Source organism: Haemaphysalis longicornis, unplaced genomic scaffold, assembly GCF_048455015.1.
Source record: "Haemaphysalis longicornis isolate Haplotype H1 unplaced genomic scaffold, Haemaphysalis longicornis Haplotype H1 scaffold_14, whole genome shotgun sequence".
NCBI classification, from domain to species: domain Eukaryota; kingdom Metazoa; phylum Arthropoda; class Arachnida; order Ixodida; family Ixodidae; genus Haemaphysalis; species Haemaphysalis longicornis.
The window spans coordinates 26,599,141-26,613,079 of record NW_027526245.1 but is presented as its reverse complement, the minus strand read 5'-3'; the positions used below and the strand labels follow the sequence as shown (position 1 = coordinate 26,613,079).

General features: G+C 48.8%; 1 protein-coding gene across 1 annotated transcript in view; it reads left to right on the top strand.

The window, feature by feature from the left end:
• LOC144165213 (fatty acid synthase-like) overlaps positions 1-13,939 on the top strand; it is a 229,107-nt gene that overhangs the window by 23,583 nt on the left and 191,585 nt on the right. The window contains exon 6 of the mRNA XM_077695331.1: positions 8,246-8,368. Within this exon, the coding sequence (XP_077551457.1) occupies positions 8,246-8,368 (123 nt within the window). The remainder of the gene's footprint in view (positions 1-8,245; positions 8,369-13,939) is intronic.

Genomic DNA, 13,939 nt, shown 5'->3' with positions numbered 1-13,939 from the left:
CTCGGCCAGTGTAGCTTACGCTACAAAATCAAGGCGAGGTACTACTGGCCCCGCCTTACCTCCGACGTCACCCACTACGTCCGGAGCTGCCGTGACTGCCAACGACAAAAAAAATTTCCCCGCATTTCCCCGAGGGGAAGAATGTGAAAGTGCGAATGCACGAGTTGAATTTGCGCGGTTCGGTAATGTTCGCGAAAGAGAGACCACACACACACACACAACTACAAAGAAAGAAAGATGCATTTATTCACAGACACCTATTTGTGTTGTCGTTGTACTTGATTGCTAGAGCGGATCTCAGCTTTGAAATTTCGTGTCAGTACTCCTTTAAGCGGGTGCATTAGCCCTTCTCACGCCCGATTCCTGTCCAATCCCCCACATGGGTATGTGCCATGCACAGACACCTATTTGTGTTGTCGTTGTACTTTATTGCTAGAGCGGATCTCAGCTTTGAAATTTCGTGTCAGTACTCCTTTAAGCGGGTGCATTAGCCCTTCTCACGCCCGATTCCTTGCCAATCCCCCACGTGGGTATGTGCCATGTCAGCGGCCAGGCAGCGCGCGCCCATCTCCCCCCGTTGCCAAGGAAGACGAGGAGCGCGCGCACGCGCAGCTGTTGCTATGTGGACGGACGGCGGTCGCCGGAATTCAGGGTCGCTTATAAAGTGCATTCGCACTTAAAAACGCAGAACGAGTGCATTGTCGCAGCGACAGACTACATGACGCGCTAGGCAGAGACGGCCGCTGTTCCGAAGGGGGACTGCACAAGAAGTCGCGAAGTTCTTCATAAGCCAAGTTGTGCTGTGACATGGAGCCCCTGAAGTCCTAATCACGGACCGCGGAACGGCGTTCACTGCGGAGCTTATGCAAGGAATCTTGCGCTACAGCAACACGGATCACCGAAGAACGACGGCGTACCACCCCCAAACGAACGGACTTACGGAACATCTGAAGAAGACGATCACGGATATGCTATGTACGCGAAGTCCTCCCGTATGTCATGTTTGCGTACAACACGGCGATCCAGGAAATTACGCAGATGACACCGTTCGAGCTTGTCTGCGGAAGACTGCCGACTACGATGCTCGACGCCATGCTTCCTCACGTAGAATACGACGACCTCAACGCCGACGTCCAAGGATACCTTCAACGCGCGCAGGACGCCCGCCAGCTCGCTCAAGTTTGTATAACGGACCAGAAGCTGGTGGATGCCGGACGCTACAATCTCCGACGCCGAAACATCGAGTACAACCCTGGGGAATCGTGTGTGGATGTGGACTCCCATACGACGACGCGGACTCAGTGAGAAGCTCCTGCGTCGATATTTCGGACCATACCAGATTCTACGACGTGTTGGCCCACTTACCTACGAGGTGGTCCCCGATGGTGACTCCGGAGCATCATGACGATGCACGCGACGCGAAGTCGTCAGCGTGGTTCGCCTCAAACGTTACTGCGCAAGATGATGGACTTTTTGTGTTGTTATTGTTGTTGTTTGTGCAGACTGACATTTTATTTCAGCATCGGGTCGATGTACTCTTAGAGGGGGGGGTAATGGCGCAAACCATGCATTGGGTTTGTTTATTTATGTTTTGCTTTTACTGCCTGTCTGCGCCGATCTGGTGTGTGGGCTCCTGCCTTTTGGCTGCCTCTGGCTCTCAGCTGTATGGAAGTTATGCCAATAAACTCCTATTGACCTACTGACCTCTGTGCCAAGGGAAGCACGTGTTCCATTCTTGCTTTCTGTCTCGCATGATTTATCTCTTCTGATAGGGAGAGCGTTCCGAACTAACTTGAACAGCGTAGAATAATCTTCTTGGATCTACAATGTTCTAGATGTAAATCGACGGATCGAGAACCACGCGCACCGAAAGATAAAAAGCCTGCAGAGCAGATGCCGGGGTATTCGACTCGACGACGCTCGCCTACGCAAGTCACTTTGTTGACTGCTACTTAGCCGCCTGTGTATTCTTTGAGTTGTTAGGGGAGCACAAGTTCGCTCCAATAAACTTGTTTTATCCTTGAAGACGACTGTGTCATCTTTGCCTTCGTGACAATATATTCCATAAAGGCAGCCCGTTCCCGTTTTTAAGCCAATTAATTACACGCGACTCTTATGATATCTCTGCAAGAAACCGTGTAATTCTACTCTGAAGTCTGAGATACATATTTCGAAAATTCGCAGACAGGGCGAAATTATAACTGTATTAGGGCTTGTCCAGACAGCTATGCATGAGAATCGTCGTAAATAGATTGTGACTCTACACTCCCCAGCAACACCAAATACGACAACAAGCGAAATATTAGCGTTACAGTTTTGAAAGGCGAAAAATTTTCGAAATACTTTAATCGAAAGAGATTAGTTACACTCTCAACTAGATGCGGTAAGCTTATTAGGTACGCGGTTTTCAGGAGCTAATTTTTCCCTTTTTAGCGTAGCCTGCGCCTGCACGAAAGAAGTTAGCACGCCGAGTATAACCAACACGCCGAGACACCAGTAGTGCGGATAAAAGACAAAATATAATTTGGTTTCCATAATAACTCTAGAAACAAACTGAAATACAAGTTCAACATTTCTAGGATGAACCGGCGAAGGGCAGCAAAATTTATAGCGTGGTCCGCTGAAAAAATGACAAAACATTCCTCCCCCTGCAATGGAGTACACTTGTAGGTTCGACTTTTATTTGAATAACACTGAGAAAAAACTATGTTTAAAGACACTTGCCAGGCGTCAAATCCCACTGCTGGTATAGTAATTGTCTCACTTTTTTTTCATATGAGGTGCAGGGGGAAAACCTAGCTTTCCGGTTCAAAGATAAATTTGCAAGACTAGATGCGCGGCAGTATTTATAACTAGGCCCGTAGTTTCCTCTTTTCAATGGTAAAGTGCTGTAGCAGCAACCTCTACACCACATGGGCATTCAAAATATCCAAAGGGCGTTTGAAAAGAACCAGGTAATTCTAAAAAATGTCAATATAAAATAGAAACAGACTGCTAAATACATCTTTGCATCGGGTAGCTGGTGCCAGGCTTAGTGACTGTCAACATGAAATAAGCCATGCCACCGCAGAGGTCTGGTTGGCACTCGCAGGTGACCAGAGCTCACAGGGCAACAGCTGTCGAGCATGCAATCAATACAGTTAAAAAGGAAAACCAGGTCAAGCCTGGTGTGCCTAACAGATAGCTCATCAAGATTCTGAAGCTTCAGAAGCCCACGGGGCTCATAATGGCTCACTGGTGAGTGGGACGCTTCCAGTGAAGCGCTTCTCAATCTGTTCTAGTCGAAGAGACGATAAAGATCCCAAAGAATTTCATAATGCAATGGCAAATTCGAGATCCGGCAAAATTATGACTCGGTAGAGAGAGACGAAGCGTGATCAGTTTGTGAATGCACTGGTGGCCCAGAAAATTACACCAAGCGTACGCAAGCAGGAGTTGGTCAAGTATATCACATCTGAGTTGAAAAGCAGTTTTTCATTCATTTTTTCTCCCAACTACAGTAGCACATTTTATGGGTTCACCGAGCAGAAAGTACAGAAAAATGAGCGGGGCACTCTTACGAGTATGTGATAGTGTAACGCCGCCAAGGACGACGTAGGTTTCTTTATCAGGAACAAAACTTTATCGGGAAGAACTTGTGCTCCGCTTATAACTCAAAAATTACTCAACGGCTGCGAGCTGGTAACTACGCGACGTACACAGGCGAGTGTGGGCGAACCGATTGCCGCGGCGCCTGCTCCGAGGGCGTTTATCTTTCGGCGTGATTGCTTCTCGAACAGTCGAATTACATCGAGGACACTGGAGATCAATGAGCATTATTCTAGTCTCCTAACCACACGGCAAAACACTCAAGCAGGGCAAACACTTCAAATGAAATATTCCGTGCGGCATAAAAATGAACGAATGGAACGCGCTTCGCAGGTCACGCATACAGCACTGCCGAGGTCGGCTTGGCGGTAAAAACAAATCACATAAGTAAACAATGCCAATGCATGGTTCGCGGAATTACCCCCGCTTCGATGCTGAAATAAAACGGCATTCCGAACAAACAACAAAAAAGTCCGTCATATTGAGTAGTAACGCTTGAGGTGAACCATGTCGACGACTTCGCGCCGCGTGCGTCGTCGTGAATATGCCGGAATTACCGTCGGAGATCACCTCGCAGATAAATTGGCCATCATGTCGTAGATTTCGGTATGGTCCGAAATACCGTCACAGAAGCTTGTTACGGAGTCCGAATCGTCGGATAGGAGTCCAAACCCACACAAGATCCCCTGGGTGGTACTCGGCGTCTCGGCGTCGGAGGTTGTAGCGTCCGGCATTCACGAACTGCTCAACCGTTATGCGAACTGGCGCAAGGTGGCGAGCATCATTTGTATGCTGAAGGTACCCTTGGACGTCGGCGTGAAGTCGTCGTCTTATACGTGCGGCAACATGGCATCAAGCATCGTATCGGCGTCTTCCGTAGGCAAGCTAGAATGGTGTCATCGGCGTGATTTCCTCGATAGCCGTGTTGTACTGAAACGTGACATATGGGAGGAGTTTGTCTCCCGTCTTGTGTTCAATTTCGATGTACATAGACAGCATACCCGTTGTCGTCTTGACCAGGCGTTCCACAAGTTCGTTATTTTGGGAGTGTACGCCGTCGTTCTTCGGTGATCCGTGTTGCTGTAGCGGAAGATTCTTTGCATGAGCTCCGAGTTAAAGGAGCCATGAAGACAAAACACAAGTTTCTTTTATTCGAAAGTTTCATGTTTTATAGTGCCCCCAACGATGTTTCCTCACTGATAAATTTATCATTTTACTTTAAAATTTTGATTTTCCCGCTAAAGCATGTGTTTTCGTGGTCTGCAATGACATCGCCGGAACCGACCGCTCTGCAACCTAGGGTACCTTAGTTCACGCGTCCGCGTAGAGGGTGGAGACACGTATTCGCTGGCGCCGCCATTTTGGTTCGCTCGCTCGCCGCCGAAGCAAGTCATTCTATCAAAACCGCGCTAAAATTATCTCCACAACGTGGTTTACTGGCGAAGTTTGAATCATCTTATCTGTTTCGCGTTGCTGGGTCTCGTGGGAAACGAAAAGAACAACGCTTTGAGCACGTTCACCCAATTGCAGCGGCATGGGATCGTTCAAAGGGTGCTCCACCCTCTACGGCGGTGCTGGCATCGAGGTACTCGGCGTCTGTTTACGTTACTGAACGAGAACTCGCTAGCGCGCCAGTGCCAGCCTGCGCGCGTTTTGTGAACTAGTTCGTGGAGCCATGAACGTTGTGGCCCCCAAAAAAGGTGAACTCAATATAGAAAACATCGGTAAAAAACGAAAAAGTTAACTTACAAAAAAAAAGCACGCAGCCGCGGGGATTCGAACTCGTGACTTGCAAAATACTTGCAGTGGCATACCTAGCGCCCCAGAGAACTGGGCCACGGGGCGGACTCCGCAGCCCTTGGGGTATATATTGTACAACCAGTCTACACTTTTATTTAGTTTTGGCCTTTCAAGCAGCTTAGGTGACTGTTTGTTGTATTGCGCTCGTGCAGTAAGCGTCGCCCGAGTTTCCATAATAGCTCACGTCTAGCAATTGCATTTCGTAGACGGAAAAGCGTTCGCAGATGCGTAGTCGTGCTGCTGACCGCTGTGCTTGTTCGCCTAGGGCAAAAAAGTGCTTCCCGCACCCTAGTTCCCGCAAAAAAGTGCTTTCCGCACCCAAGCTTCCCGCACCCTTGTCCCGCACCCTACCGCTGTACGGTAAAAATATCAGTTGATTTTATTTCCTTTGTACCTATAGTGACTTCGCTGACTCTTCTCCCACCTTCAAGAGGCCTTATATTTTCCTACTCGCGTACCAGTCAGCGAAGCGTCGCATGTGCGCTTGTGCAGCGCTTGTGTGAAGCGACCTTGACTTGGAGCTAGATACAGTGTACAAACTAACCAAGTAAAGAAAGGCAGATTCTTCCATTCACAAACGTGTCCTGGCTTCGTTTCAACTGAGCGAACGAATTGCGACGACCCGTCGGCGGCCGGCGGACGAAACGCTGGGCCGGCTGACTCTGTCTGAAGGCCGAAAAGCCGTGCAGTAGCGCAGCCAATTGCGAGCTCGGCTCCTCGCGACGTCACACGAAAACGCCGCAGAAAATGGGCGAGCGTAAAGAGAGGAGGACAGCATTTTCGAATTAATTTTTCTACTAAATAAAATCGCGTAAACGCACCCAGGGTGGTCGAAACATGGTCTGGGGACTCCGGACTACAATTTGAGCAAGTAATCCCGCAATGTTTACATATCACTTCAGTGTCCCTTTAAACCTGGCTTGGTTTTGTTCTGGGAGAAAATCGTTTCGTGAAACATAGTCCTCGCTCGACAAATCTGGTCACGTAAGACACCGTTCCTTGCGTCAATCGTACAGTCTCGCCTGAGACACCCCTCAAAACCCCACTGCTGTGCAGCTAAACCAAGAAAAATGCGTGCAGTACCAACAGAATACGCATTGGTACTTCAATGTTTACATGTGCTTTCGTAACTTCCACTGTTTGTCCAACCATTCTTATTGCTTTAAAAAGAATGTGCCCTAAATTTAGCACAAATAGCTCCTTCTGCAAGCCTATAACCTCCGCCTAATTTGCGTTTGCTTTTGCCGGCCTCTGTCAATCGCAGAGCATTCTGGTATGACATCATAGGTTCTGTTTCGGGAAATGAGCGAGTGGGTCGTACGGCCGTTCCCTTTTTTCCTAATTATATAGCTTATTCGAGCGAGGTTTACGTTAAAACTACGGTCAGTATGATTCTAACGAGGCTGTCTTTTGAATGAACCAAACTTGTGCTTTCTCTTCATGGCTCCTGTAAAGTCACTTGAGAAGCTCCATGTAGCAGCACAATTTGGTTTATAAAGACCTTCGTGACTTCTTATAAAGAATTTCGTGACTCATTTTCCTCACACTCTCCGTTGTGCTCTTGAGCTCACAACTGCCTCCCTGTCGCTGACGGAATGCATGCGCAGGCAGACGCATTTCCCCGGCACATGTCTGTGTTTCCTCCTCTCGGCGAACTGTGAGGTATGCAAAAAAGATCTCTTTTTTGCATACTACAACCGGTGAGCGCTATTGGAGGAATCGGTCAGATAAGACTCTCAATTTCCCGCAAAAATTCCTTGAAGAAGAGAGAGAGAAACTTGAGCCGGGGAGTGTAGTTCGCTTCCCTTTTGTATTGGCAAACACAGCACTTGGAAATATTGGTGCTGGCCAAATGCGGGGTAGCGTTGAGGGGGTGACAACCTCGCATAGCGGAGGGTTTAGCAAAGGTTATGTAACCATTATCACAAAGGCGACACAGCGAGCTGACAACTCGATAAAAAACCTTCAATGATTCGGTATTGCGACGGACAGGTGGTGTTGTATAGTCCCCAGAAAGGGAGTTCGTTATTGGTGAATATGCAGAAACAGAGTGACGGCAGATAAAACGAAGAGGTTTCTTTGGGACATAATGAGTCTGGCTCGTTTCGCATAGCTTACATGGGTTCAAACCTGGCTATGCATATTCGAGCATGGGACTTAAATGTAGCTACCTTCGTTTCCCGAAGAGCTTGAAACTACGTGCGTAGAATGTAGAGCCTTATTCGTAATCCAGTGGATTATTTTTGACTAATACTAATTACACATTACAAAACTCTGCGATATTTGTATTCCTTGACAGCATGAAGCCAATGTGTGTATTAAAGGTGCAGCGGAAAGCTGAGGAAGATGCACTGTTTGTAAATTTCATTGTAACGGTTTTAAGCAAGTAATTTTACGCGTATTTACTTTTATATGACTCTTTCTATCCTACCGGCTGGATGTATTCGCTAGCTCCTCTTCGATGACTACTGGGTTGTATAAAAAACTTCTTTCCCTAGTCTTCTTCTTCCGAAAATAACTTTGTCCTGAATAATGTATGCTTTCACATGACGAGCAGTACACTGGCTGCCGATAATTTACGTGTACCTAAATATTCACTCATCATATTGATATGCGCACTACGCGACCGAAAAACAGCTCTACAGTTGAGATTCGCAGTATTCTTTTCTTCCACCCTTAAAGCTACTTTCAAACTGTACAGACACAAGACCGCCGACGTAGACATCAGTGCCAAATTGTAAAAGTGGGCCTAGTAATGGATCAGTGCAAGTAGAGAATCGTTGTAGGCAGCGAGAAAGGGTCGCAAATGATAATAAAGAACAAATACAAGACCACTAGAAACTGGTGTCTCTTGCAGGCAATGGCTACGTGCGGGGAGAAACTGTCGGAGCTGTCTTTCTACAACGGAAGCCGAACGCCCGCCGAATATATGCCAAGGTTATTAACACCAGGGCCAACGCAGACGGGTACAAGCCCGAAGGTGAGCATCCTCCTTTTAATTCAGAACAATGCGCGGCCCTTTGAGCGAAAGAATTGGCCCCGCATCTTGTGTTGCTGCAAATTTCGACGGAAGACGAACGTGTTCAGCCGCCCTGCCACGTGTCTGCCTCTCGTGTCCCATCGGCAAACCTCCGCGCTGTTTTACTACTGTCTCAGTGCAGCCATTGGAGGATTGCGGAGTTCAATATTGTCTCGTTCTCACTGCTACGCCATCTGTTAGACTGCTGTGACGTAGCGCTCGAGCCACGAGTGTGGGGCTCGGGCGCCGACCTTGTTTGCATTTCCTGGTTAAAATATTGCTTTCAACGCATTTCTCCTTTGCTATCCTCAGAGGAAAAGGGGTCCTGAAATACCATCCGCCGATGCGTGGATGTACATGTAACCAAATAAAGCAATGTATTAGCAATCTCCTCCCGCAAGAATTTTGTTAAAGGGATGAGTATTAGCTGAGAAATCGTAAATCAAAAACCGCGCATTATCGTCGCGCCGCGTTTCCTCCTCCTTTCAACTTACTCTCCGCTGTTGACGGCGAGCGAGCCTTCCCTCCCATGATGCTGCGCTCCTCGGCGGTGACGTGCTTCCGCTATTGCGCTGCTCACACTCCCGTCTGCTACGGGCAAGCTTTGTTGACACCATGAATCCCGCACTCCGCACAAGGCTGGAAAAGCGAGCGAAAAATCTGGCCGCATGTGTGCGGCGGCCTGGCCTTGGCCTTTCGCGGTGTACGTTGCTGCAGACTTTGCTATCGGCGGCACGTGACTTTTTATCGGCGGCGAACTCGCAGCCGCACGGGTAGGATCGTGCGCTCGCTCCCTTGGATGCACTGCGCACTGTTTATCCAAACAGCGCCGAATCAGATGTGGCCCCACTGGTGCCGGGTCTTATTTTGTGGCGGTGGTAATTCCTGCCAGCGGCATGTGAAAAAGACATTTTAAACCGACACAGAACCCGGGGCACAAAACGCCAGTTCAGCTTTGGGCGACGCGTGGTGGAGAGCGGCAACGTTGGCAAAACATGCTCCGCCCCCCCCGCCCCCCCCTCTGAGCTTTCTAGCGCTGCAGCGAGCAACATTTCTTTGACAATCTCAAACATCGGTTGCCTTGGCAACAAGGCACAAACCGCTCTAGAAGTCAGTTACGGTGGCGTGATCCCAGTTCAGCTTGGGGCCCCACCTCGCGGCATATGGGCACTGCAGGCATACTACTCACTCCATTTGGAAGTGCGAGATGCGTTTGGCATTACAGGAGGCGATGGTGTGTGTGTTGTGGACGCCTTTGTTTCGCGATGAAATGCGACGCTGTGCTTCTGCGGGTGGATAGTGCTTCCCATGGTCTGGATTATCTTTCTCGAGCGGCGTACGACTCAACCTCGCATGGGGTATGTGCAGTGTGCGTGGCTAAAAGCCATCTCTGCTTGTGCGCGAGAGTTAAGTGACTTGCCGTTCGTCCCCGCAAACCGCGCGCGAGGTGAGTGCCGAATTTACGAGGGGCAGGAGGAGGCAACCCATCGTCTGTCAATCGCGGTTCGGACTTGCAACGCATCTTGTGACGTTGTGTTCGTTCGAAACGCATCTCTGGATTGTTTGAATAAAATGTATGCGTCAAACCCGGGCTTTCGGCTCAGGGCGTTCTCTGCGACTGCAAGAAAGAAATGCAACGGGGCTTCAACGCTTTCTTTGTGGAACGTACTCAAGTAAGAGAATATCCATGTCGTGTTATGGCCCTGGTGCATTCACTACAAGCGGTTAAGCGTTTGTTTACACTTGTTTCGTTTGTCGTAAAATGTCCAAGCACTCCGGCACTCCGCTGGCAGATCAGCCGGCGAGCCGACGCTGAGCAGACGACTCATCTCTTTGCCTGAAGTGCGTGAAAAAGCCGCCCAATAGCAGGATGTCTAGCTCATGACGAACATCTGGGAATCGATGACGTAGACATGTGAAGATGGCGGCGTCCAAAAACACGAAGGGAAGGGTGAGAAAAAAGCGAGAAACTTTGCAACAAAAGTGTGAGCTTTTCGTTGCGCGTAGAAGAGTAATACTTGGTACAGATGATGTTGACGACCCAATCTAACGATTGCGCAACTTCATTTAGTGTGCTCAAAATGCCTTTCAGGGCTACTTTAAGGCGTTGTGCTGCTGAGCTGGGGGACGATGTTTCGATTCCAAGCCGCGGCGGCCGATTTTCTGATGGCGGCGAAAAGCAAAAGCGCCCCTGTGTGCGAGATTTCATCGCACCTTAAATATCCTCAGATAGTCAAATTAATCCGGAGTCATCCACTACGGCGTGCCTGATTGCCTGCGTTGCGTCGGCACGTTAAACCATACAACCAGTCAATCAACTTCGCTTTCGCAAAAATTGAGCACACATCTATTTTTAAGATAAAATAACACTGAGAGCACTAGTTATGTAGGGACGTTCTTCCTCTAATAAGCCTAATATAATTTTTGCTTTAAAATGCGGGCAAATATAAATCGTATGTCTAGATTTATTAGCGGGAAATGTCTTGCCTGTACAAACGTCTTACTCAAGAACTTATTTTAATTTTGGTCGGGCGACTGAATGCAGAGGCAGACTAAAATTTTAGGGGTTGACTAGTCGGATTAAGACTGTCAGCTTTATTGATGTTTGGAGATGGTTGTTGGCACATCAGCAAATACGCGAAGTTGCTTATTGTTCCTCGGGGCATAATTTTTCGGGTGCGAGTTAACGCATTCCCAACCACCCCAGTTCTACTAATTCGACTGAATTGGATGGTCAGCGCCATTCTCAGTGTATGAAAAGCCGCAGTTCACAAGATCAAAGTTGCGTGGACGCGGTAATAGGGACACATGCCGCCGGATACCATAGGGATGTGTCATCATCCGGGGCTGCCCGGATGGTTGTCTGGTTCGGTTAGCATGGCCTGTGAACTATAAGGGCTGGCAGCGATTGCTCAGAGGCACAGCGCTTGCCCCATATGCGGAGGTACCCGGTGAGAATGTGCGTACCGCCGCGCACCCACCCGTTTCTTTAGTTGGTATAGGCTTCCCTGGTCGAGTGCGAACCCCTGAACGGGGAACTTAGGCTTGGAAATTAGCGAAGTGCTTGCGTTCGGGCTAGTTCCATAACGTTGATGTTAGCGCAGCAAAAAAGCAGGGACACAGTGGACAAGGACAAGCGCTACTTCCAAATAAATTTTATTGAAACGAGGTGAAATATATAGCAGAAAAAATAAAACAGATATAGAAAAGGTTACGATTATACACTGATTAAAATAACAGAATCACTTGCGCTGTCCCACACGTGTCAGCTAGTCATTACCACGACCAGTTCTTTTTTAAGAAAGCTGCCTCCTTATCGCACAAGGCTACTGATGTCGTGGTGACACACTGAAAATCACCTAATTGCATTTCAGCTGCCTCTACTATCTCACGCGTGCGCTGAACAGAGTCGTGAAATAATATCACAGAGTTTTTGAAGTATGGTTCACACTTTGGGCATTCACCGCAGTAAGTCGAATGTGCGTACCGCCGCGCACCCACCCGTTTCTTTAGTTGGTATAGGCTTCCCTGGTCGAGTGCGAACCCCTGAACGGGGAACTTAGGCTTGGAAATTGGCGAAGTGCTTGCGTTCGGGCTAGTTCCATAACGTTGATGTTAGCGCAGCAAAAAAGCAGGGACACAGTGGACAAGGACAAGCGCTACTTCCAACTAAATTTTATTGAAACGAGGTGAAATATATAGCAGAAAAAATAAAACAGATATAGAAAAGGTTACGATTATACACTGATTAAAATAACAGAATCACTTGCGCTGTCCCACACGTGTCAGCTAGTCATTACCACGACCAGTTCTTTTTTAAGAAAGCTGCCTCCTTATCGCACAAGGCTACTGATGTCGTGGTGACACACTGAAAATCACCTAATTGCATTTCAGCTGCCTCTACTATCTCACGCGTGCGCTGAACAGAGTCGTGAAACAATATCACAGAGTTTTTGAAGTATGGTTCACACTTTGGGCATTCACCGCAGTAAGTCGACAGGTTACCATCCTTTATTTCGTGTACGTTATTTTGATGCTCACGTAACCTGGAGTTGACGCACCGTGCCGTCTGCCCTATACCCTTCCGCAGGCTAACGGAACACGGTACACAACCCCTCTATCGCATTTCATGTACTTGTTTTGGTGTCCAACGTTACAACCAGTATGTTCTTTTTGTACAGGATATGTATCCCTGCAAAGCATCTCGAGCTTTATTGGTGCGCACATTACAACGCGAACCCCAGCCCTCTGCCCTATTTTATTTAGCCGATGTACGATACCGTGCAAATGCGGTATAACTGCCGTCTTACGGCGCTCGTTGCAGTCATGCTAATTTGTTTCGGCCGCTTTTATTACCTGTTTCTCACGCCTGCAGACAGCCTCAACGACTGCCACAATGACGTGTTCAGGATACCCTGATCGTCTAAGCCGAGAGACCTGCGCCTCCACAGTGCTCTGCACGTGATGGACACAGGATTTCTTTAGAGCATTGCTGAAGCACATCGTTGCTACTGAGCGTTTCACCAGTTTGGTGTGTGCAGAGCTAAATGGCAAGAGGGGCTTCTGGCTGCTGGCTGCGTACCTCCAGCAAACCTGGTTGTCCGGAAACATGAGGCTCATGTCCAAGAACTTCAGCGCGTTACCTTCTGGTACTTCGTGAGTTATCCTTGCGCGGGGCCCCTGACCCTTGTGGCTCTAGCGGGCCCCCCGGCCATCATGCCACGTTGCCGCATTGTAGCGTCCACGGTGGCTGTTGAGGTCACCATGCGCATTCGCACGCCTTGGTGGGGCCTGGCACCTACCGGTAAAATAAGTACACGCTACTCCCGGGCCTAGAGCTCGGCCCTTGCGTGGGATTACAACGCTTGGGAAGTTCACCCGGCTCGCGCAGGAAATCGTCCCTATGGAATGGGGACTATAGAATGGGAATCCTCCAAAACCCCAGGAACTTTTTTTCCGCGTTAATCGGAAGAGCGAACAAATGACGGCCACAAGAGAAGAAAACAGACGAACAGGACTTCATGTCGTCTTCATCTTTTTTCTTCTCTTGTCCCCGTCGTTAGTTCGCGCTTCACATTGAGAAGAAAATTGTTATTGAGCGATGTGTGGCCGGTCTGCTCTATTTCGCAAGGACACCCCCTCTTTGATGACGTTTCATACTGCTCGGTCACAGGTCGATCCTAGGACTGACGCCATATCTATATTCCGCATGGCCCTCCTCGATTATCAGTACCGGACCGTCCGCGGACTGCCCGAGACGGGATGAGCTTTTCGATTTTCCCATGTATTGATATGGACTTACGGTCCAAACGCAGTCATCGGACTGCCCGCGGACCGTCCAGGACTGGTAAAGCGAAGAGACCAATGGTTGAACTTCTATGTCCCGAAGCCAAGCGTGAAACATGCACCGAGTGAGGCTTTGCCCCTTTTCACCTACTCATCCTTCGCAACCCGAGCCACGCGCCCAGTTGGCGCCGTCCTTCACTACAGCGCCTGCCTGCGCTGCTGGACCGTTGGACACCGGGCCGACCT